This window comes from Agelaius tricolor, unplaced genomic scaffold (genome assembly GCF_023055355.1).
Source record: "Agelaius tricolor isolate 1412-34295 unplaced genomic scaffold, bAgeTri1.0.p SCAF_2, whole genome shotgun sequence".
Lineage (NCBI taxonomy): Eukaryota > Metazoa > Chordata > Aves > Passeriformes > Icteridae > Agelaius > Agelaius tricolor.
Window position 1 is genome coordinate 7,934,291 of NW_027269262.1, and position 24,294 is coordinate 7,958,584.

The window sequence follows — 24,294 nt, forward strand, 5'->3', positions numbered from 1 at the left end:
AGGAGCAGCACATCCTATCTTCTTTGATAGGAGCTTCATGTCAACAAAAGACTGTCCTCTTGTCCCTCAGTCAGCTCTTTTCACTGATTGGTGGAAGAGCTTCTTAAAAAAACACAATGCATTCTTCAAACATTCCCATAAAATGACCTTCTTTCTATCCAAACACATTGTCTGTCCTCTTAGATCAAGCATGGCTCTTATACTTAAACATAAGGATTAAAAGACATCCATTAAAAGGAGAGTTTAAAATTCTATTTTAAAAAAAGCTCAGAAGCTTCAAAGACTAATTATTTGTGTAATCTTAAAGATCAAACGTTGCTGAAATAAAGACTTTAACTCCTTTATGAGATAAAACCTGTGTGCAAAGATTGCAAGAGGAGAAGAGACTATTAAGATAATCTAGTTTGACCTCACGACCTCAGGTTTTGGCATTTCACTGGCACAGGACCCTTTCAGTTGTTCATGTAGCCATATGGAAAATTGAATAAAAATACGGAGGATGCAGCAGACTACATAAACTTTAAAAAACAGACCACCGGTGTTCATGTTCCTTTAATTTTTGTGTTTGTAGGCAAGGCTCAGTGCTTAAAGGGATAGTCCCAAGTCCTCTGCTGATGCAGTTGGGTGCAGGTTTTGCTGAAGCTCATGGATGTCATTTTCCATCAGATGAGAATCTGACCTGAGAAGTTCCCAACTGTAAGGGAGAATGAAGTAAATACAAAAGTGCAAATACCTAAAAAGGGCAAATTGCAGAAATCTTTGGGTAAACTACATTCCCAAAGTCTCTCTCCATTTTTCTTCTTTTTGTCTTTCTACTTTTTATAACAAGAGCTTAGGATTGTGTTCACTGTGCCAGTTTTCAGCAGGACAGGAGGGAGAAGCTGGGACACATTTCTTTGTGTGTGTCTTTTCTAATCTGTTAGACCTGTCTGATGTCTTCATATCTAATACATTTGGGACCTTTGATCTGAGTTGGAGGATGTCTCAAGAAGGAGTGATGATTCACAGGAAAACAGGATATCCACAGGGGAGCCAGTTGCTCAGTCCAGCAGCATTAATCAGCATTAGATGTGTGAGCTCTTGCTCTGAAACACTGTAAATAAGAAAAGTGTCACAGATCATTATAGGTGTGGGAATAAACAAAGAGAGAAACACTATTTAAACCTCTAAGGGTCAAAAATGGTTTCTGAACCACGCACTTGATTTTTTGGTGGAGCAAAACTGTCTGGTGTCCAGATGAAAACATGACTTCTGTTTTGCAAAGAGGCACTGTTTCAACACTTGCTTCTGTTCTGGCACCTGGACTGTTTTTGTAAACCAGGGACACACCTAACACTGGGTAACAGGTCTGAAATACAAGAGCTGCCTTCCTGTGCCCAGACAGCCCAACAGCCTGGTTACAATGCCATGCTCTCCCTGGCTTGCTCTGTCTTGCAGCTTGGTTTATCTTTCCCTCTTTCTTCTCTCCTGGCCTCGTTTCAGCCAGCGAGTGTCTGCAGCCGGCCTGGCCAGAGCACAGGAGCTTGGAGCAGCCTCCTGGGAGGGAGGTGTCATTAACAGAGCTGTCCTTTCATCCAGGGACCTGAGGGCCGTCAACATCCCTTGCTGTGTAATCCCTGGCTGATGAGGAGGGGCTGGTGCTGCACTAGAGGATGGTGACTGCATCGTCCCTGGCACCTCTTGGTGGCAGAGAGTGCCACCACTGTGGTGTTGGTAGCTGAGTGTGGAAGAAATGGGCAGCACCATCTCCTCCTCATGCTCACGTGTTCAGGATGAAGCCCTTGTGTTTAGGTTGTACAAAGGGTGTGATGACTCTGGATACAGTGTTCCTGAAGGATAGTACTTTGTTAGATCCTGTGCAGGACAGCTGGGTGCCAGAAGGGCAGCTGCTCAGGCTGGGGAATGTTTGAGCATTAGCAGAATCAGGGGATGTAGTAATGTTCTGTTCAAACAGGGGATTTTGGCTTCTTGTCAAAATTCCTTCTGATTAGACAAAAATTTCTGTCAAAAGATGCCTTTTAATCCTTTATTTTGACTTGATTTGCCTTGATCATAAGGGATAGGAAGGGTTAAATCACAAGATAATGGCTTTCCACTCAAGTGCCTCAGGTCTGGGTAGGTCCTGTTCACAGAATCATGTTTGAGTTGAAAGGAACCTTTTAAAGGTCATCTATTCCAACCCTCCTGCAACGATGCCAACTCTTTTGCAAAATCTGCTCCTGCACGAGGCCCAGCACTGAGCAAAATCCCTACTGGTGCACCTTGTCCTTGTGCTCCTGGGAGGTGGGTGGATGTTCTCAGTGATGCTCCCTCCATGCTGTGTCCCTCACTGTAAGTTCATGTCCAGGGAGTGTCCAGGGATCACTCTTGCCTTCCACAGGCACTCTGTGAAAAATCCCTCATGAAAGTGGGGCTGCAGTGGGGATGGAGAGCTGTGCCAACAAGTGGGCTCTGAACTCACTTCCATACCTAGATCTGGAGCAGGAAGATGATGGGATGGCAAAGGGCTCTTAGCAGTCAGTGATTTTAATGGAGACCTTATTATTCATGATATGAAATGGAACTGTCACCTGTGTCACATGCTCTCTCTTACAAGGAGGAATCCAGCCATGAGGTATTTAGGTACCAACACCAAAACACCTCAGACCTGAATGACCTGCAAATGGAACTTCTGAAGCCCAAAGGGATGTTGTAACTGCCTGAACTCAACAAAAAGAGGAAATGCTGGGGGCATTTGACTTTATAAACTGCCTTCAGCTGGCCCATTTCGGCACAAATGCCTCATGCATGGTAATGGATTTCAAATACACTAAAGAGCACAGCCACAAAACCAAACAAGCCTTAACATTTGAGCTTATTGGGGAAAACAAGCCTACAATTACCAAAGAAAACTAAGCATGCCTAGCTAATTGACTCATCTTAGAACTCTAAGTTTTGTTTCCATGACTGAACCATTGGAATGTAAAGCCTTGCCATCTTTCAGCTAGCATGGTTTCCTTAGATCTCATGGAATATCTGAAAATCACCAGTCACCTCCTAACATTGTGAGTAGTCTGTTCAGTATAAAGAGGAGAAATGTACAGACAAACATAAATGACAACAACACCTTTTTTTTTTTTCCCTGATTTAACATTCCTGGAACAAAACGTGAACATCAAATCAATGAATTACAGGCTGTTACACCCTTATTGCTGTATGTTCATCCACCCATGAACATTCCATATAAAATTACCTAATAATCAATTTGAAGTACTTTAAAGTAGCTTGTTGTCATCCTAAGTCAGTAACAGAATCAGCAGTCCAGTGTCTAGAGTTAAGACAGGGGTCTTATCCTCAAAGATATAAGCCAGAAATGGTGTTAAGTCTTTGGTGTTTTAGGTATCATTTAAAACAACATCTGTAGGTGCTGAGACTCCTTACAGGGAACAGAAATTTCCCTAAGACATGGGAAGACAATTCTAGCCATGTTTTTTTTAGTCATCCATAATGTAACATTCACAACTAGAGAGTGGCCAGAAGTCATCTAAGACGGCTGGCACTTACTGCTCCCATGAATAACCAGGAAAGCAAGGAAAGGAGGAGATGGTCATACTGGTCTGAGAGGATATCTTTCCAAAGCAATGAAGCAGCGGCCCATCAGATAAGTCAGCTGAAGGTATCTTGAGTGAGCACTCTCACTTGTGGCTTGTTTGGTTTCCATGGCTCTTGGCAAGTCACTCATGCTAAAACTGAAGATTTTTAATTTTGTTTTGATGAAACTGTCCCAGTGTTAAACACATGTTTGAAGGGCAGTTTACAGGTTTAAACTACAGTGTTTATGAAAGCTTAATGAGGATTATCTTGCAAAAAATGAGGACTTCTGGAGTAAGTTATATAGTGACAAATTAATTTTATATTCTGTTTAACCACATGTCAGTAAACTCAAGGCAAGAAAAAAATCTGTTAAGAAACCATACAGAATGTTTAGCTAAGTGTAAGTCATGGGATGTCTGTTTCATGGTACATCTCTGGCTTTGAGGTGGGCTATATTATGTTCAGCCTATGTAGGTTGTCTGAGATGAAATGCATGTGATGGGCACTTGAATTTGTATGCAAAACACTGCTGTCAGACTTTCTGGCAGGGGACTGGCTGATATGGACCAACTGTGGGCTGCTCAAGCCTCAGGGCATAATTTACAGCAACCTGAAGCTCAGCAAATTACTTGAGAAAGAAAGGGACAAAGGTGCGTACAGCAGCAGTAACCAAAGCAGGGCAGAGCATCCCTGCACCTACAAAGTGCTTTATTTCAGCTGTGGTCCAGAAGCTGGGAGTTGCATCTGGAGATGTAATGCTACAGGTCAAGAGATCTGAGGCCAGGTACATTGTCTGTATCTGTTTCTGGTTTAGTTTTTGACCCAAGAAGTGACAGGTAGGCCATGCTGTAGCTTATTAAAGCCCCAATGGGAAACACAGGCACATTTAATACAGTTCATGTTCCAAACCCATGATTATTGTTATTACATGGACATGCTGCCTCCAAAACCAGGTACCCACATCACCAGCAAACATCCTTTATTGCAAAGAGAAACCAAGTAAGGTCTAAGATGAAAGAGCTACAGGCCACTGGCCACCAATTCTTTTCCTAGTGAGGGTTTTTGGCAGATCACAGAGAAGCATCTGCACAGATCCCACAGAAGCTGAGTGTCTGTACTCTGGCTGTATTTGTACCCAGCCTTTAGCTGGCACCTGCTTGCACCCTCCTGCTGGGAATAGGTTGTGAGAAGATGCCAGAGCGTGCCTGGGTACACTGAGGGGCAAAACTTGTTCTGGCCCTTTGATGTTTAAACAGCTGTGCTGGATTTGCCAGAGGGTGTCCAAGAGAGATCCCTGAGTAAACAGGCCAGGTGTTATTTATTCCAATTCAGCTGTGATAATTCACACCATCTGAAGAGCAGCCTAATACTGCACTGGCAGGTTTCTGAGATGTTTGCTACTGCTTCGAACAGAAGGATCCTTGTGGCAAGGGGAATGTGATTTCCCCATCACTGCTGACTCTGGACAAGACAATAAAAGTTACAACACAATTTAAAACAAAAGGAATTAATTCAGAATGAAAATGTAATTGTTAATGCAGCAGTCACAGGCTTGTGCTCATGCAAGATACCCGTGTGTGCTGACGCATTTATAGATGTTGGTTCCAGGCACTAACAGAGGGGATGTACAGAGTTTAACCTTCTCTCAGGTCTGGTCACACTCCAAATTTGTTTCTTGTTGTTGCGTAAGCTGTAGAGGCAACTCAAAGAATATCCATTTGGAAACACCCTAGAGGGAAGGGAAACAGTGTAATTTTCAGGACCACAGTCTTCTACAAAACTGTGATTTCCTACAGTCTTAATGTGAACATTAGATATATCTGCAACTACCTGCTAATAGTAGAGTTCCTGCTTCAAATGTGGCTAATCTGCTTTGCCTGGGTAAGTGATGATTCAGTATTTGTCCTCAGATCTCTTGACCTGCAGCTTTACATCCTCAGAAGCAACTCCCATCTTCTGGGAGTTCTTCTCCCATCTCATGGCTGAATCAGTGCCTACTTTCTTGGTCCTTTCTCCCTGTTGTCCTAAAATGAACTTACCAAGTGACACATCTTAATGTTCCTCTTTATGACATATCTGCTGTCATGTCATTCTTACTCTTCAAGATATGCTTCCATCTCTTGCCCTTGGCGTCTTCAAAACACCTAGAACAGAAAAGACAGATGCAGATCACCCGATTCACCAGGCTGAATTTTCTGTTAAATTGGATACTACCTGGAATTAATCCTGAGCAGAATATGAGCACACCACAAATTGCTCATCAAGTAAATATTTAAGATGTGTATACAGTAAATCTCTGGAGTTTAGTAAAATCAAGACTCAGGGGCATGTGCAACAGCAATTCCTTACCCACTGCTGCCTTATAAAACTCAGGAAAATGGTAATAAGTTGTGATGGCATTCAAAATTTTGGGGATAGTTTTACTTTGCTGTAAAGCTATCTGATTCTGTCATCTTTTTTTGCTCATGCTTTAGACAAATATGCTCAAATTAATTACAATAGTTCTACTTTACTGGTAGGTGTCCATTTCAAAGGAGCTAAAACTAATGCAAAATTTCTTGAGTTCATTAACTACAAACTGTCACCTGATTCTACTGGAAAAAGCTTCAGGCTCTTAAAGCACATGTAAGATGGCAATGTTTTGGTTCTAGCTTTGGCTGGTTGGGGTAATTTCACATAGGTAAAAACGATAATGGTACAAGACACGTTGACACCACTACTACACTTATAAAAAGAACATACAAATGCACAGTGACACTCCACACAGGGCTTGCACGTAAGACACTCACAAATCTGAAGTCCGGCGCTGCGGGGAGCCGAGGACTCTTAACTCTCATCAAGTTCAATGTGAGTTGAGAGTGCTTGGTGGTTCAGGTGCTGGGGCCCTCAGCGAGGCTCTGCACAGCCCTGTCAGAGACAGGAGTAATTTCCCCTTTCCAGTGTGTGTGCTTCTAATGGCTAGATTAGTACAATTGCCTGATAATCACGAGTAATAGAAACGGCTTTCTGCTACTGAAGTGCTCTTTCTGGAAGTTAATAAAGCTCATTCAACATCGCCTACAGTTTTACAACACGCCGTAATGGAATAATGTAATGAGTACAATGTGAGTACCATACAAAAGCCAGTGTAAAGTTAAAAATGGATCTAGGGTACTGCTGCTTTTGAATATGAGCAGTGCAAGGTATGAATTAGCTCCTTGAGATGGATACAGGAGTTAATCTGTGAACAATGCAGCCCAGCTCACATTCAAATTCGCTCCCTTTTTTTTTCCCAGATTTGCTTCCTGTCCTTTTCTTCCAGTTGTTTTATATGTGTTCATCCTTGTTAATTCCAAAAAGGTGATTGTGCTTTTAATTTACACCTTCCAGTTTCCTACTGGAATTTGGTTATTAAAGGGGTTATAAAAACTTCTGTAACAATGTGATAAAAGGACACAGCAGGAAACCAACTCTACTTAAAAATTGTAGCATGAATCCCAAGTCAATTTGAAACTTCTAGAAATGTGTAGCCCTGTAACTTGTCAGACGTGTCTCCTGCCATTGTTGGAATACCCAAACAATTCAGAGATAATTTTGCATTGTTTTCACTACGTGCAAACAGAGGAGTACTAAATTTCATTATTCTGGGATCCATCCATGTTTGTATGCCTAGTATGACGGGTTTGTTGCTAAAACAGCACATTAACTGTATGTGTAAAGCCTCTAGTCCCTTCTTCTTTCCCTGCATGAGTAAGACAAACTTGTTTTAGGGAGAAAATGGCTTTGTCTACCTGTAAATGAAGATCTCCTGAAATGCAGTCTCCTAAGAGGTTGATGGTAATGAGTTATGCCAAACCCTCATTACAGTAGTGGCCTTTTCACCAACTGTATGGCGGATTTTGCAATTAACACACAAAGAATTATTCCTTTCTTGTGTAACAACATTTTAATGTCAGTAAAAAGTGGTTTTATAGTTCAAGATTACAAATAAAAAAATATTTCATTGTGACCCTTTTGCCATTTGTCCTCAGGCAAGTCTTCAAATTCTAGTTAGGGAAGAAACACAAGGTGGATGGATGCTCACTCTACGGAAAGCTGAGGGACTCCCTCCCCACTCTGCAATTGCCAGATGTTTTGAATGGAAGATTTTACTGCAAGTAAAGCCCGGTGAGTTACTCTCTCTCCCATGGCAGGTGAAACCACAGGGGCTTTTACCACCACCAGATCCTTTCAAGCTGAACCAGCTGGAAGGGCACGGAAGGGCACTGAAAGGAACGAGTCAAGCACCTCTCTAGCTACTGGACTGCATCAAGAAGGCACAACATAAGCAATGGTAAAGTCAGTAAACAAAATTTTACTGTAATATTTTGTAACACAGATACTGTATTTCTCTTTGAAGTGTAAAGCTACCGTCTTACACAAGAAAGATGGACAGACCCTTTTCCAAGACTAATATGGATACAATAAATATGGAGTTTTACATACTAGATCTGTACACAGAAACTTTGTCCCACAGCCATAAAAATTTACATTTAACAGTGCAACATATAATTTAATCCTTTATTTATCTGACATAGGATGTTTACTAAACACAAGCAACTACCTGGTTTTAATATACATATTTTATATATATATATTTTATATATATATATTCAACAATCTGTACAGGTTTCTAAACATAAAACTCCAAAAAGGCACAATCGTCTATACAACATGTACAAAAATGGCTGGAGCTGACAAGAAACAACAATTATTGGTCAAGAGTTCATGATTGCACGAAGATTAGTAATGGGTTTGTGTCAGAAAAATGTGCTTTAAGGAAAAGAAGGTTTGCAAAGAAACCTGCAAGTGTTATAAAAAAACCCAAAAAACTCTAAAAATAAAAACACAATTAAAAACAAAAACTAGGTTGCTATTACAAGTCTATCCTCATCGTCACTGCTGCCATCGCTAAACTGCACCGTATTTTGCCGCTGGGGTGGGGCGGCCGGCCTGGGTACCTGTCTGTCCGGGGTGACAGTTCGGTGGACTGGGGACTTGCTTAACGCGTTGGGACTCGCCTTGGAGCGGGGCTCTGCTGGGGCAGCCCTCTTCACCTGGAGGGCAGGGAGGTCACGCTTTGGCTTGCTGGGGTTGGCGAGGTCAGTCTTTTCAGGATCAGCTTTCCCGGGACCAGCGGGGTTGGTCAGCGCATTGGGCTCAGGCTGGCTCTTCCCGCCGTACCGCTGGCCACCAGCCACTGCCTGAGGAGAAGCATCCCGGCCGGCCTCGGCTGTGGGGAAGCCAACAGGAGGGGGCTCCAGCTGGACCTCGCCGGCTTTGGAGCCCGCGGTGGGTGCCTCAGAGGCTCCGTGCCCCTCGGCACTGGCGGGGCTGACAGAGGGGATGAGGGTCGGCAGGGCGATGTTCAGGATCTGCAGGCTGGGAAGGGGTCCCTGCGGGCTGGGGTTGGTGCCCTGCGGGGCCGCGCCGGCTGTCAGCACCTGGAGGCCCACGGCGTTGAGAGTAATTCCCGGAGGGCGCATCTGCGGGGCAATATTGGTGTTTGCCAGGCCCAGGATGTTCACTGTCTCCATGCCCAGCGGTGGCAGAGGCTGCAGGTTGGGTGTGCCGAGCCCCTGAATGCCCGGCACGCTCACCTGGCCGATGGGAATGCAGGGCACCACGCTGTTCACCTCGGCGACTCCCACGGGATTCGCGGTGGTGCCGGAGGCCGTGCCGCCTGTCTCGCCAAGGGCGCTGGTAGTTCTGTGAATCACGCTCACAGCTGGGATAGTGAGCTGCACCGGCCCCGCCTGGATGGGAACAAAGGTGGAGTAGGTGGCCAGGCCGGCAGGGACCACCTGGATGCCCCCGACGGGCACCATGCCGTAGGGAGCCTTGGCTTGCTGCTGCGAGTGCAGGGGCAGGTGGCTGAAGAGGTGAGTCTGGGGAGCTCTCGGCTCGGCAGCCGGCTTCTCCTCCGGGATTTCGCTGTAGGGTGACGGCGCTGTCGGTGTCGGCATGCTGTGGTCTGCCAGCGAGGACGGGGAGCTGATGGAGGGCGTGCTCTGGGAGAGAACCACACAGGAGTGTTAATGTGGCAGCCACCATGCCCTTCAGTGACATGAAAACATGAGGGAGCTGGGAGTGCTTCCCATGCCCCCTTTTCAGAAAGAACAACAACAAAATGGTTCATAGTATATACTGCTCAGCTTAAACAATGAACTGATTTCCTTCCTTTTTTTTCCACCTCCTTCCTCACCCACTAATTGCATTTTCCTCTGCTAATTACCCTTGCTTAATTTCTCTCAAACACTAGTGCTCAAAAACATTGCTGAATATATTTTGCACGTGTGTTTTAAGTGGTGAGAAGGCTTTGGAGACCTGTTTTATGTGGAAATTACCTCAGGCAAGAAGGTTAAATAAGCATAAGCTGGCATTTTTGATGCACTGGGTTCCTCTCCTAAAGGCATTACAGCCTCCAGCAGGCAGAGGCAGCATCATTGCACATTTGTCATAGGTGCTTCTAGTGAGACAGACAGGGTGTGCAATGACAGGAGATGGCTGACAACTACAGCTCCTGCAGAAGTGGAGGTGATGGGTGGATACTGGAGTGAGATGTGGGATCCACATCCCATTGCTGCCTCAGCTCACTGTGATTTATTTGGTGCACACACCTGGATTTATAATACTATTTTTATCCTCCCTTTTCTTCTCCTACAGCCTGTTACTGACCAAGGCTTGCAATTCCTTTCCTAGAACCTCCTAAAACGAGTAGTCTGAAAGTGCAATTGCAATCTCATGATTATCTTTTTGTTTTTGGCACATTGATCACACACACACTCTGTTGCAACCTTACTTAGTTTTTACAGTCCTAACTCTCAAAAATTCCCTAGAGCAGGCAAAAAACTCAACACCAGACAGAAATACTTTTGAAATCTGCTTGTAGAAAATGTATTGGCAAAGGGAGAATATGATTAACTGGCTATGCAGTGCCATCCAGTCTAAATGAGAAGATGGGTGTGAGAAAGAAGTCAACATCTTTCTCAGAACTGACACCTCACAAGAGATCCTGATAAACTGGTACGGATGCTTTTGAAGGAATGTACAACAGCCTTCCTGAGCTATGAGGACTCCTTTTCTCGATTGCAAGATCTGGGATCCACAGCCATTCACAATAGGAACAGACTGCAGATTAACCACTAGAGACACAAGGCTGATGCTTCTTTTGGTCTAGGAAAGGAAAAGAAAATCTGGAAAGGAATTGCTTCCTCATATTACTTACATGCCTTCCTTTTTTTTTTTTAATATATTAATGTAGACAATTATTCAAGCTATATAAATGAACACCATTCAACATTTTTAATTGCATGAATATTTACTTGAGGCTTCAGTGGTTCTATTTAATGAGGGAGTACATTCAGTTAAATGTCTTTCTGGTATCCACCGGCAACAATGGAACCTAAACTCCAAATACTAGGACCCTTCCCATTTTAAGGCAGGCATATACAGTGATCAGAGACCACTTCATTTTATTCTCTGTCACACTACAAACTCGCTCCAATTAACATTTGCCACATGAACTCACAGTTCCTACAAGCCAGGATGAACCTGTGTCAAACAATACAATGCAGCAATAATTTTTACTGTTTCTCCATGTCAACAGTTTGCTATCTTAAACAGTGTAAAAAATAAATCTAGTAGAGTAAATTTGTAAGTTTTCAAAGAAAAAAACAAACCACTAAGTACTTAAAACAGATTGAAATTTTTACTTTTTATGCTTTTGAAATTTTTCTGCTACTTTTTTGTAACTGCATACAGTTAGGTTTAAGCTTGGAGTCGATGATCTCAATATTTTTTTTCCAACCTAAATGATTAATTCTTTTTATATAATATTTCTAAATATTGCATTCATCATGGAGAAGGCAGTGCTTTGATTAAACTATTGTACAACTCATTTTTTTGAACATTGCTCTGAAAAGCTCGAATGCCTTCATGGTCTGTAGCAAGAATTAAAAATTCCAAAAAGTATCTTTAGGATCAGTCTGGTAAGTGACTACCATCCCCATCGCAGTTCATTAAAGCTGCTGCTGAATGAAAAAGGCTCATCACCTGCCACTTCTCTCTGTGATTTCATGGGCACAGTTTAAAAAAAAAATTGCCAAAATTACTGAATGCTCCCACAGACCTGCACACAGACTGACCTCATCTTTCTGCACACTGCTTTGAAAATCCACATGTCTAACACGTGCATGGGCAAAATACATCCTTTTCTGATTAAAATATTCTTTCAGCTTGGACAAAAGCTGAGAGCACTGGGAACTCAGGTCTCAGTCCTGTGTTCATCTCTCCTTTTGTTATTGTGCAAGGGCAATCTTCTAGTTTCCTTGAACATCTGGTGCTCTTTCTAATTCTACTATTAAGCATATTTGGAGGATAGATAAACAACTGCACCATTTTTTTTTAGTGATAAGGCAAAACACTTTGGGACTAGATTAATTTCCCTTTGGAATTACCAATGATTGTATCATCAGATTTCACAGTGAACTGATTGCTGAATTCTATCACTTTCCCCTGAAAACATAACAAGCACTGTATGTTCATTCCACGTATTTGTTATTTCCTTCTGATTTGTAATACAATCTACCAGCTCCAAACATCAGCTGAAATGACCATATTACAATTAAACCTTTCAGGAAGATTACAATCAAATTTAAGAATTTGAAAAGCAATCCTCTGACAACATCCTTGTGTCTACAGTCCTATATATTTGTGCTTGGACTAATTTTAACTCTTCTGAAAGACTCATCACGAAGAATTCTAAGAATGAAGGGAAAGGCAAACATTTTATTCTTTGAAAAATCTCCAAGAAGGTCTTTTTAGAAGGAGGACTTAAAATCCTACTCTCTCCCTGATTTCAGACACTCCTACCTTTGTAAGAGCTGCAGTTGGTATTAAGGAGTGGCCCAAGGCTGTATGTGGATCAGGGTAATCCACAGACATCTGGCGACCTGGAGATGCAGGAGCAACGTCTGTCAGTGCCGCATCAGCACCGCAGGGACCCACTCCTCTCTCCTGGGCTTTGTCCTCATGTGCTTCCTGATGGGTGGACTCTGCTGGCGACCTGGAGGTCCTGCTGACCGACTGCACTGTGCTAAGGACGGTCATCTTGGTCAGCAGTGCTTTTGGGAGACCATCCATGGAGTCCGTGTGAGCCCCGGTGAAGCAGTCTGGAAGCCTGATGTCGTCGTCAGTGCTGGCGGCATCCTGCAGGCCGTGGCGAGAGGGCTGGTGCTGGGGGCTGGCCGTCACCGAGGGCGTTGTGGATAGCACTGACTCAGCCTGGCTGTCTTCATCATCGTCCTCATTGTCATTTTCATCTTCATCGCCACCATCAGACTCCTCCACGTCATATCCTGACCGGTCATAGCCAAATCTTTGCTTCTCACCTGCAAAAGTGGAAGAGAAGTTAAGACAACGAAGGTCCTGGGCTGACTTGGGAAGGAAGCAGAAGAGAACAACTAAAACCACCAAAAAACCACATGGCACATGTATTTTCCACTCACACCCCACTGCAGCAAAGCAACAGGGTAGAGTTAAATTTTGGTTTTTATTTTCCAGCTTACATATTTAACTGCACAGCTATATAATATTTCATCTTCTGTTTCTATGTTGTTTTTAACCTTCTGGATTTGGCTGTTTTCCTTCATGCCACTTGTAACCATTTGCTCAAAGTCACCCTTCACTCTTCTGCTTGGGGAGCAGTGAGCAGATTCCTGGTTCATTAGGTTCCCAGAGGTATGAGGGGCTGGTCTGTCAACCTTAGCAGTGGGATATTCTCTGGCTGGCTCTGACTCTTAAGTGGGTGTTCTTATACCTAATATGAATCATGGCTACAAAGGTTTTTGAAGGATGCAAACAGAAAGACTGGAGGCTGTTAGTCAAGAATCTGTCTCATTAACAAGCAAAAGAGACCAAAATTAGACCCTACTAGATTTCTTCACTAATGTTTTGAAGGGTATATTAAAAAATTACCTGAGATGTCCTAAGAGCCAAGAAAGCATTAATTGTATCAAAACTTACCTATGAATCTTTGTTTGCATAAAGAAGCCCTCCTTACAGCCAAACCTCTGTCTAGGGGTAAATTTCTCTACAAAATACAGTTAAACTGCAGCTTTTCACCTTCTTTTGTATCTAACTTGGAAAGAGAGTTGTCTTTAGTAAAGCGACAGAAAATCCCATCTGCTATGTCTGATTCCAAGCCAGACTGTCTGGGATCATTTTATAAAAGACAAAATGCTTTGAATACATTAATATTTTGTATTTGATTAAAGGTCTGTCTCTTAAGCTGTCCAAAAAAACATATCTGCATAAAAATCATTTGGCTCTGTAAAACCAAAGATGTCTGGTTAGATAAAATCTCAGAGATAGTGTTCTAGGGAACAGCATCTTACTTACTTACATAGCAACTTACCATCAAAATGAACAATTCTGAAAAAAATCAGACCCTTAAAAGAATTTGAATATACTGCCTATACTTTAGGCTGCTAAGTTACCAAAACCAAAACCAACATTTTGAACTCCATATGAAATAATTGAGCTTAACTGAGCTATCTTTCAGTAAGTTACCCACCGTTATAAGCCTTTAGGGTTTCAAATAAGCAATGCAATTGGGAACTAAGAGCTTCTTTGGAAAAATCCCCCTGTAATGACTTTCCCCCTCTTTGCCTACACAATAATTTGTACATTAGCTAAATATGGAAACTAGATTTCCTACATTTACTACAGCAGACGTGAACATGTCCGACATCTTATTAAAAATACCCCAAATCCTCCAGGTCATTGGAATGATCCTAACAAAAATATTTAGCAGAATTTTAAATAGTCTTAATTTATAATTCTCATCCACAGACAAAGCTGTTAAAAATAGAAAATACATTTTGATGGAAAAATTAATTCATTAACTTCCATTCCAAAATTATGGCAAGTATGATTGTTAAAGATATTATTAACAACAACATGTGGACTGACTAAATGTTTTTGGTATTTTTTCTCTATAATTCTGTCATTTCTATTCTTCATATAAACAGTGTTTTTTCAGTAACTTGCAAAGCAAACATATCTAAAATGTTAGAACATCTACATATGTTTGATTTCTGAATGGAAACAACTACCTCTGCCTTCAACACCAATGACAAACTAGGAGGGTCCCAGTGCCCTGAGCTGGAGGACCATGGTTGTGAGAATGATAAACTCCCAGTCGACTCTGAAGTTGTGTGGGAACTATTGCTCCAGCTGGATGCCTAAAGTCTGTGGGGTCTGATGGGATTCATCTGAGAATACTTAAAGAACTGCTGATGTCTTTGCAAGGCCTCTCCTGATTTTTGAGCAGTCCTGGGAATCTGGAGAGGTCCTTGCTGATTGGAAGCTGGCTAACATTGTCCCAGTTTTCAAGAAGGGCAAGAAAGAGGACCCCAGAAACTACTGACCAGTCAGTCTCATTTCTGTGCCTGGTAAAGTTATGGAGAGGATTATCCCAGGAGGTATTGAAAAACATCTGGACGACAACAGAGCCATTGGTTACAGCCAGCACAGCTTCATGGGAGGAGAGTCCTGCTTATCAAACCTGATTTCCTGGTGTGACAAGGTAACCCATGCAGTTGACCAAGGGAAGCCAGCTGATGTAACCTTTCTGGATTTCAGTAAAGATTTTGATAGTGTCTCTCAGAATTTTCCTGGATAAAATGTCCAGCCCACATCTGGATAAACAACACATCATGTGATGGGTGAAAAAATGGCTCACAGGTCAGGCACAAATGGTTACAGTGAGTGGGGCGACATCAGACTGGCGACCTGTCACTAGTGGGGTTCCATAGGGCCCCATCTGTGGCCCTGTGCTCTTCAAAATCTTCATAAATGACTTGGACACAGGACTGGAAGGGACACTGAGCAAAACTGATACAAAACTGAGAGGAGTTGTTGACTCCCTTGAAGGCAGAGAGGCCCTGCAGAGAGACCGTGACAGATTAGAGATGAGCAATCCCCAACTGTATGAAATTCAGCAAAGGAAGGTGACAGATTCTGCACCTTGGATGGGACAGCCCTGGCTGTACAGACAGACTGTGGAATGAGAAGCTGGAAAGCAGCCCCATGGAAAGGGACCTGGGGGTCCTGGTCAGTGGCAAGTTGAACATGAGCCGGCAGTGCCCTGGCAGCCAGGAGGGCCAACCCTGTCCTGGGGGACATCAGGCACAGCATGGCCAGGCAGGCAAGGGAGGGGATTGTCCTGCTCTGCTCTGAGCTGGGGCAGCCTCACCTCCAGTGCTGGGGGCAGTTTTGGAAGGCAAAATATGAAAAAGATAGCAAGCTGTTAGAAAGCATCCAAAGGAGGGTAACAAAGATGGTGAAGGGCCTTAGGGGCAAGCCTTATAAGGAGAGACTGAGGTCACTTTTTGTTCAGCCTGGAGAGGAGGAGACTGAAGGGAGACTTCATCACAGGCTACATCATCACAGGCTACAACTTCCTCGTGAGGAGAAGAGGAGGGACCGACACTTCCCTCTGGTAACCAGTGACAGGACCCAAAGGAATGGCCTGAAGTTGTGTCAGGGAAGGGACAGGTTGGATATTAAAAAAAGGTTCTTCACCCAGAGGGTGGCTGGGCACTGGAACAGGCTCACCAGGGAAGTGGTCACAGGACCAAACCTAAAAGAGTTCAAGAAGCATTTGGACAGTGCTCTTGGACACATGGTGTGACTCTTGTGGATGGTGCTGTGCAGGGCTAAGAGTTGGACTGCAATGATCCTTGTGGGTCACTTCAACGCAGAATATTCTGTGATTTCCTCAATGCCTCAACAGATATTGAAAACTTCTCCATGTGTCACATCTAAAGGGTGACCTACAGCTTTCTTGCAACTCTTTAAATAATGAAGGGCACATTGCAAAGTCTTAGAGTTCACTCTGGACTCCCTCTTAAATTCAGTCTCTTTACCAATGTCACATAACTATTCTCTATGAAATCCTACTGATTCTTGCCTTTCTTTTTTCCCTCTCTCCACATGAATCACATTTTCTATGAAAGCTGATGTCAATAATGAATGATTGTTTCTACTGGTAGAGGAATTACCTGAGGTGATTAGACTGACTTGATGCATTTGTAAAGCAAGGAAAAAATATGTGCAAACAATGATTTAGAAGAAACCATCTTCTTTCAAATTAACATTTAAAAATGCTACCGATTTACTAGGAAATGCTGCTTATGTAGGAATTTTCTGCATACATCCAGCTTTCTACAACAAAGCCATGGAAAGAGAAAGGGAAACTGTGTGTGGAACAGATTCCTTACATGCAGGACTCCATGGGATATCATTTCCCTCTATTGTTTCCCTGTTTACCTCCACCCTTTGTGCATTTGCCAGCTTCTACTTGAGTGTGGTTTTACCTGGAGCCAGAGCCTGCAGTGTAGGCGAGGTGACAGCGATGAATGTGGTTCCCTTACTCCCACACCGCTTTGCAACATCAGATGAGTAAAAAATAAGATTCCTGACTTGCTTGTTCTGGCAATTCACAAAGGAATGCTTTGCTCTGGCTTTTATACCTGAGTGCACATTTGCTGAAACAAGAGGTGCCCAGGCTTTTCCAATCAGTGATCCCACTAAGCCTCGGTGGAGTTCAAGAGGACCCAATGCTGAAGTTTTAAAAGACCCGGGCAGGGTTATGGGTCTCCTCTGAAGGAGGCATCGGGCTGAGGCTGTGACCACTCTTTGTGGTGGAAGATTCTCTTCCAAGCAGTGTCTTTTTAACTAAGCAGTATTGGCTCCAATCCCATTCTGGTAATTGTACCCTGCCTACTAAAGTTCTCTGGCAGTTTTAATTGGGGAAAGATAATTCTTTACTTCCTATCTTGAACTATGCACAATCATAACCATATGCTTATGTAGCTGATATATATATATACACACACATACATACATATAACTAAAACTGACTCAATTTCCAGCGGGAACAAAATTACTTCTGTGTTTAACTTTGTATGAGGTTGTAAAATGGTGTACGGTATTTTCAAATGAAGGATGTATCATAAATTTAAAAGCTCCTAACATATGGAGAAATGGCTTTTGGCATGAAAGTTCAGTTTCTTTTTTAAAAAAGAAAACAGGAAAAAAGTTTCACACTATGAAAGCTACTTCTCTTTAGAATTTGTAACTCAACTCTCACCATTTTAACAGACAAACTGTTCAAGACAGCCTCAATTCTTTACAAGTGTCTTTTTGGAAGAGTAGGTGATGCCTTTCATTCTCTGTCAACTGCTGCAATCTTTTCTTTTAAATTCTTAGAAAGACTCTTTCTTCTTCCTGGACTTCATACAAGTAAGTGAATTTTACAGACCTGAACTCTGCAGAAATTAGGAACAGCTGGAAGTAAAGGCTTAATAGAAACATGGACAAAACTTTTGACTGGGGATTTTGTTCACATGCCAGCTACAATTATTTTTAAGAAAACTGAAGTTTTTATCCTATGTATTGAATAGTCTACAAATCATAGGCAAAAATACCTTGGTCCTTCATTTATTTCAGTCCTCAGTTGGTCAATTCTGTACTGTGTTTGTGGTGTTGGTGTTGAGCTTGTTGGACAAGGTTCTGTTATAGCGACATTTTACCCAGAGCAGAAAAGAAAGAACTCTAAGTTCTTTAGCACAATAGCATTAGCTGGAATTATCAGCATCCTAACATGTCCATTTGTGAAGTGCCTGGGGCTAGTAAGTCCACATACTGCTATTTCCATAGCTGGGATGCTATAAATTAGGTAATTGAAATATGTCTCCTTATGTACTTGGAAGTTTTTCATTTTATTAGAGGTTTTTCCCTATAGGAATCCTTACAGTACATAGTTTTAACAACAGCCATCTAATTATCATCATACTGCAAAGTACTAAAATAAAGGTTCTTCAGAACCTCAACTTACAGCTTTTAATTTTAATTGCAGTATCATTGCCACATGACCTGACTTACTGAGGACCTGCTACAGATACAGCAATTTCTGCACCAGATCCAGTGATGAAGTTCAAAAGCTTGTAACTTTGTCACATTTAGTTATAACTTAATAATATTTAAGTAGATTGTCACATAAAGAGAAAAATATTCATTTTCATTCTTTCAGTGGCAGGAAGACAAGAACAGCTTGAAAATACAAGGCTGGACTGCTCAGTTTTACAGATTCCTAAGGAAATGTGCAGTTATGTAGATAACTATATGACTGCCATTAGCTCTACTTATGCAGAGTATAACTATGCAGCTCTACTTTACTAAGTATCTATTCACTATCTATTAGTATCTAAATCTAAATTCATTACATGTATTGGCTTTTAGCACCTGAGTAATACAAAGCAGTGTTCATTATCTCAAGTTCTGGAAGTATCTTCAGTTATGGACTAGCATTTACATAAAAGCATTTAAAAATAAGGCATCCATAATATATATTTTATATATTCTCCATCAAACTCAAGAAAAAATGTAGACTATGGCAAGAAATGCAGAAATATTTTTCAGCATGTCATAATATGATCATAAATCAGAAAGTGAGGTCTGTGTGTCATCAATTCACTCCATTCTTCTAAACAATTACAACTTAGACTTGCCTTTCACCCGTTGTATTAGACTTGCAATAGATCCTTCCACAGCCATTCACACAGATTTAAAGAGCAGTAAACAAGATAGGGTTAAACAATGCCAGCACCTGTACCCAACCCTGCTGTCCTGTCACTCTAGGCCTGTTCATAGGCTTCAATTATAGGATTTCAGTCTTGTTTCAGCTACTGCCCACTGCTCTACAGGACTCACAGTGACATCTACTGGGTTAACTTCAGACTGGTGATCACCAGGGCTCCTCAAAAACGAGAAGAAGAAAATCTGTGGGCTTTTGACATTCATTCCTAAGATGACAGAAAGTAATGAAGTGAAACTACACCAAAAAGTAAGAGCAACTTCTGCTTAAAGAGATTATTTACATCTAAACCTTTTAAAGTAATTTGTATATTGTAAATCAAACCTAGCACTAGGTAGTCTAATGTCAGACTGTGGGTGTAGGGCTTCAGCATGCCTAATGTACATCTAGTTGAAAAACAGACATTGATATTAACCCAAAAAAAATTTAAATAATTATTGTAAACTACACAGAACCAGCCTTCCATTCTCTTTGTAAAAGGAGTATATTATTGCAAGGCTTTTCATTTATTTTCACTTCTTAAATGCAGATTCAGTGAAAGTAGACTGAGTCATGATTAAGCAAATGAAGAGCCATTGAAACTGACTTAAAATCTACTGTAAGTAACATATAGCTAATTAACTTAGAACTGTGGTAATAATACTGCAGAAAATGAAAGTATTTTCTTAATATGTGTGTGTGTAGATATCTATAAACATGTATCTGAAACTTACCATTATTTTTACTGGTAAAAATAATAAATATTTTGGAATAGAATTTCTGCAGAGAAACCCCTTAAATGTTCTGCCCATCTACTGATTTCATTATTGAGAAATTCTCTTGTGCAAGTTTACTCAGACATACCATACCATTCATACATTAGCTTATTACAAGTTCAAAGTTTTTAACTGTTGTACTTTGAACACATACTAATGTTGTTTTTAAGACTAGATAGAAAAATGTTGTGTGAGCGTGTGAGCAGGGCCAAAGAGGATATCCCCAGTTGCAGTCTGTCACACTAAACAGTTCACCTCCTCTGACAATTTAATTCAGATATTAACATTCCTCACATTGTAACCCTGTATTTTGGTGACAAGAACATTCCACAGAGCAGAAGATGAAAGATAAATGGATGAGGGAATCGTTTTGAATACAAAAACCCAGGCCAGAAAGTATTTACTAATACCCAAATGATGACAAGTCCAAATACAAAGAATGCTATGTTAAAAGCTCTGATCACATACAGTCTCAGACAGCTAGAGAGCATCTTTCTTTTTTCCCGAGACACCACAACACAACAAAATTTCAGCTTCTCAGATTACTGAAAAAACAGACTCTGTGTGTGTGTCTGCCTGTGCTCAGGATTGTGCATGAGTTTGCACTCCTGGTTCAGTTTGCATCCATTTAATCTGTACTGCTGTCGGTCACAGCTGGCTTCTCATATGAATCCAAAAAATTGTATATTCAAATAACTGTGATTAACCAGACTTTTAAAAAAAAGCTACAAATGACTGAAACCAGCAAATTCCTTTGGTGGCTTTCTTAAATTTCTGGGTAAATTCTCTAATTCAAAGTGGAATTCTAGTGGAAGACATACAGCTTAGTTATTTTAAGCAAAGGTGCAGACATTTCTGTTACCATAAGAATAATCAGTGTCCCAAATGTTCAGATAATGAATTAGGTGGAGACAGACAGATAGACAGACAGACATTCTACAGGTCAGGAAACAGGCCAATTTCACAGTCTTCAGGAAGAAGTTTTTTTTCCTGAGGTCATAATTATTTCTTATCAGATTTTCTGCACCTTCCTCTACTGCTTCTCACGTTGCCTTCCAGCTGAGGAAAGCGATGGGAATAGACAGACCACTTTTTAAGAGACAGAACATTTCTAACAACCAAACCCCAAACATTTAAGCATTTGAAGATTTGGTTTTTAAAACATCTGAAGGATATGTGGCACAACTGTGCCAGCAATGCATGCCAGAGGGAGGAGGGGTGGAAGCACCAAAGATGTAACACCACAAGTGCAGCTCAGTACCCGCGGCCCATCACACTGTCCTTTGTGGGTGACGTGCTGCTGCCACGGCTGTCCCTGAGCCCAGACCTGGCATGAGGGGTGCTGGCCCCAGTGTGAGCTCTGCTGCTTTGCCCTGGGGAAAGGGCAGCCAAAGAGGTGGTTGAAGCTGATTCAAACGCTGCCTAAAATTAGCATGTTCAGGATTTCAGAGAGGGCAACTGAACCACACAACAAAAACCACACATGTAAATACATCACGCTTTTTTTTTCCCTCCTGATTCTGCCTTAAAATAGGCTGACAAAAAAGATTCTGAATTATCATGAGAAAAACCTTCATGGCTGGCCTGGTGAGCAGACAGATGAAATCACATTTTTGAAGTGCAGGGCTACTCACTGAATTTCCATGGATAATTGCAAATGCCCTGTGCTCTGCAGCAACTGGAGAGGCTGGACTGGTTTGGCTGCAGCAAATGCACCTTTATCAGGGGTTTAATTACCCTGATTCTTGGATAGGTTTCTAGTGCTGAACTTTGTGCTACACTGTTGGTTTTGCTATGGGTACCTGAGCCAGATCCTTTGGAAAAGGCAGGGTTTTATCACCAAGTGGTTATTTTTGTTTGGGGCTCCAGTTAAAGAAGAAGTGCTACATCTTCTATTTTGGGGAAAAACAAAATAGGCATTGTAGCCATAAAATTAAATTCTATGAAGAACTTCAAGGATTATGTAACAAATCCTGTATGTGTCTGTGCTTTTTTTTTCCAAAATAGAGTATTTCATTTATTCAATTACTGTGCTGAACAAAGAACATATTTCAGGGCATATATAATATACTTATGCTATGGTCAAACATGCCTGTACATGATATGTAAAAAGGGAAAGCCTCTCTCTCTTTCAGTTGAATAGTCTTGAAGTCAAAGGAAAGCATTCATTCAACAAATGTTTGAAGTGGCTTCCTTTGACCCCATGTTACTGAAAATTCAGTTAACATTTGAAACATTTCCCATTGCATTATAATCACAAATGCAAATTTTAATGCATGCAATTGGGAATATCAATTTATCAATCAATAAAATGTTTTCTAGTAAGTGGAAATATCTGTTCACCTGTTGTTTACACAACTCATGAAAATGTCAAATGCTAGAGAATATTGCTTAAAAAAGTGACAATTTTTCTGTCATATGAAGACTGAAAATATTAATAAAAATTGTTCCTCTGTAAGAAAAATACAGTCATTTGCTTTACTGCTTATCTTCTGTGTTATTTATCTGGTACCTCAAATTGTGAAGGGAGACATATTTTTTGCTTATGAAAAAAGAGTTCATTGAAGAAGGCCAAAAATGGGAAAAACACAGGTTTCTTTCTACCTAGTGCACTACTGAATCACAGCAGCTGACTCATATTCCCAGCATTATTTAGAATTAGATTCAAGATGATTCGCTTATTCTGCCAGTGGTTGTCATATGGAAGCAAGTGCATTAATCTTTCTTTTCTCTTATAGCTTAAATAAAGACCCCCACTGCTATCTTTTCTCCAAGCCTCATCCACAATCTAATAAACTATTCCACTGGAGGGAGAAAAATACACCAAGGCAAGGCAACACAATTCATCTCCCCACAGAGGAATGCGAGGGAGGGAAAAATGCCATCACTGCACTGAGACATGCCGAGATCCCAAACTGTCCTAATGCACAATCCTGCTCTCCATCTCACTGGCTCTGCTGCAGGCACACCTTTCTTATCATGACAAGCAAGTCACTCATGAACCTGGTTTGGGCCTCTTTGACTGTCCTTGATCTCATCTCCTCTTCAGTAGAATCTTCTTGGGATGTGGGAAGTGCAGAATTCAAGTTTTTTAGCAAATACATTCATTCTGAAAACATTCTCATCACTAATGAAGAAGTAGAACAGGTGAAGATGAATAATGTTTTTAATTTCTGTATGTTCTCTATCTGCAGATTTATCCCAATTATTTGTGATGGAGGACAGAATTCTATGCTGGAAGATGATTAACCTCCTTGCAAGGCACTCAGCAACATATTTGTGATTTGTGTGGCATGTTAGTGATTTAATTTCCATGAAATATGCATCCCAAAACTTGGACCATATCATGCACAACTATTTTCAAAGAAGTACTACACTTGACTGCATTTTTTCTAGGCAAACAGCTGTTTTTCTGGTATTTTCAATCTTGTCATATTTATCTGTGAAAGTGATAAAGTTAAACTGCATAACACTTTGTGAAAAATGCAGCAGCAATTTATCCTTAGCATATGCTTGTCATTTCTTTCAGTGAAAATTTTTCCAGTGTTTCTGGCTCCCTTGGACTAGCTCTAAAGATTTTTCTCTCTGTATCTTTTCCCTGTACAATAATTAAAAAGCTTCGGAAAAGAAAGGGTAAGAAGCTGAGATAACAAAATAGACACAATAATTCAATAAAGAAAGAAGACTTTAATTTCTTACCAAATTCTTCTTCTCCATCCTGGTCATCTATTAAGCCTACTGAGACTCCCAAATCCATGCATTTCTTGCTATGTGCCTTTGACTTCATATGTTTTGTTAAATTGCCTTAAGGAAAAAAAAAAAAAGAAAACGTTATCTGCTCTGTGAGTATACAAATGTCTACAAATATATGCTCAACGTGTCCATCTCTTCTTCAGGTACATTTATAACAACCTCATAATTTGATTTCACCCTTTCTAGAACCTTGTCCCTCAATGCAAGCTGTCAAGGGCTGCAGGAGATTCACTATCCTGAATGCTACCAACTCACTGTCTACATTTAGGAAGATTTTTATTGAGATAAAATAGAAGAGGATGGAAATTCTAAATTATTATGTGTTTTGTACTGGTGTAAGAGATCCCTCCTTTGTTTATGGCAAAGTATAAAAAGGGGTGATTCAGTCTTCAGAGTCATATTGACAGAAAACTATCACATGAAACTGAAGTTTGTATCTTGCAGCTCTTCCAGTATTTGATGAATTCTATTTTTACTGTAAACACTTTCAATGCCAACTTAAGCAAACATGTTAATTTTATTCAAAATCAG

General features: G+C 41.2%; 1 protein-coding gene across 4 annotated transcripts in view; it reads right to left on the reverse strand.

Moving 5' to 3' along the window:
* Positions 1-537: 537 nt before the first annotated feature.
* Positions 538-24,294, reverse strand: part of HIVEP1 (HIVEP zinc finger 1) — a 128,179-nt gene continuing 104,422 nt past the window's right edge. For 3 of the 4 annotated variants that reach the window (XM_071452048.1, XM_071452029.1, XM_071452038.1), the window contains exons 7-9: positions 23,710-23,814; positions 12,466-12,983; positions 7,887-9,602 (exon numbers count right to left, since the gene is read on the reverse strand). In XM_071452048.1, the coding sequence (XP_071308149.1) occupies positions 8,457-9,602; positions 12,466-12,983; positions 23,710-23,814 (1,769 nt within the window). In that variant the 3' untranslated portion in view covers positions 7,887-8,456. Of the gene's footprint in view, positions 1,094-5,612; positions 5,718-7,886; positions 9,603-12,465; positions 12,984-23,709; positions 23,815-24,294 lie in introns of those variants that run through there. The other variant, XM_071452056.1, reaches the window with a different exon arrangement.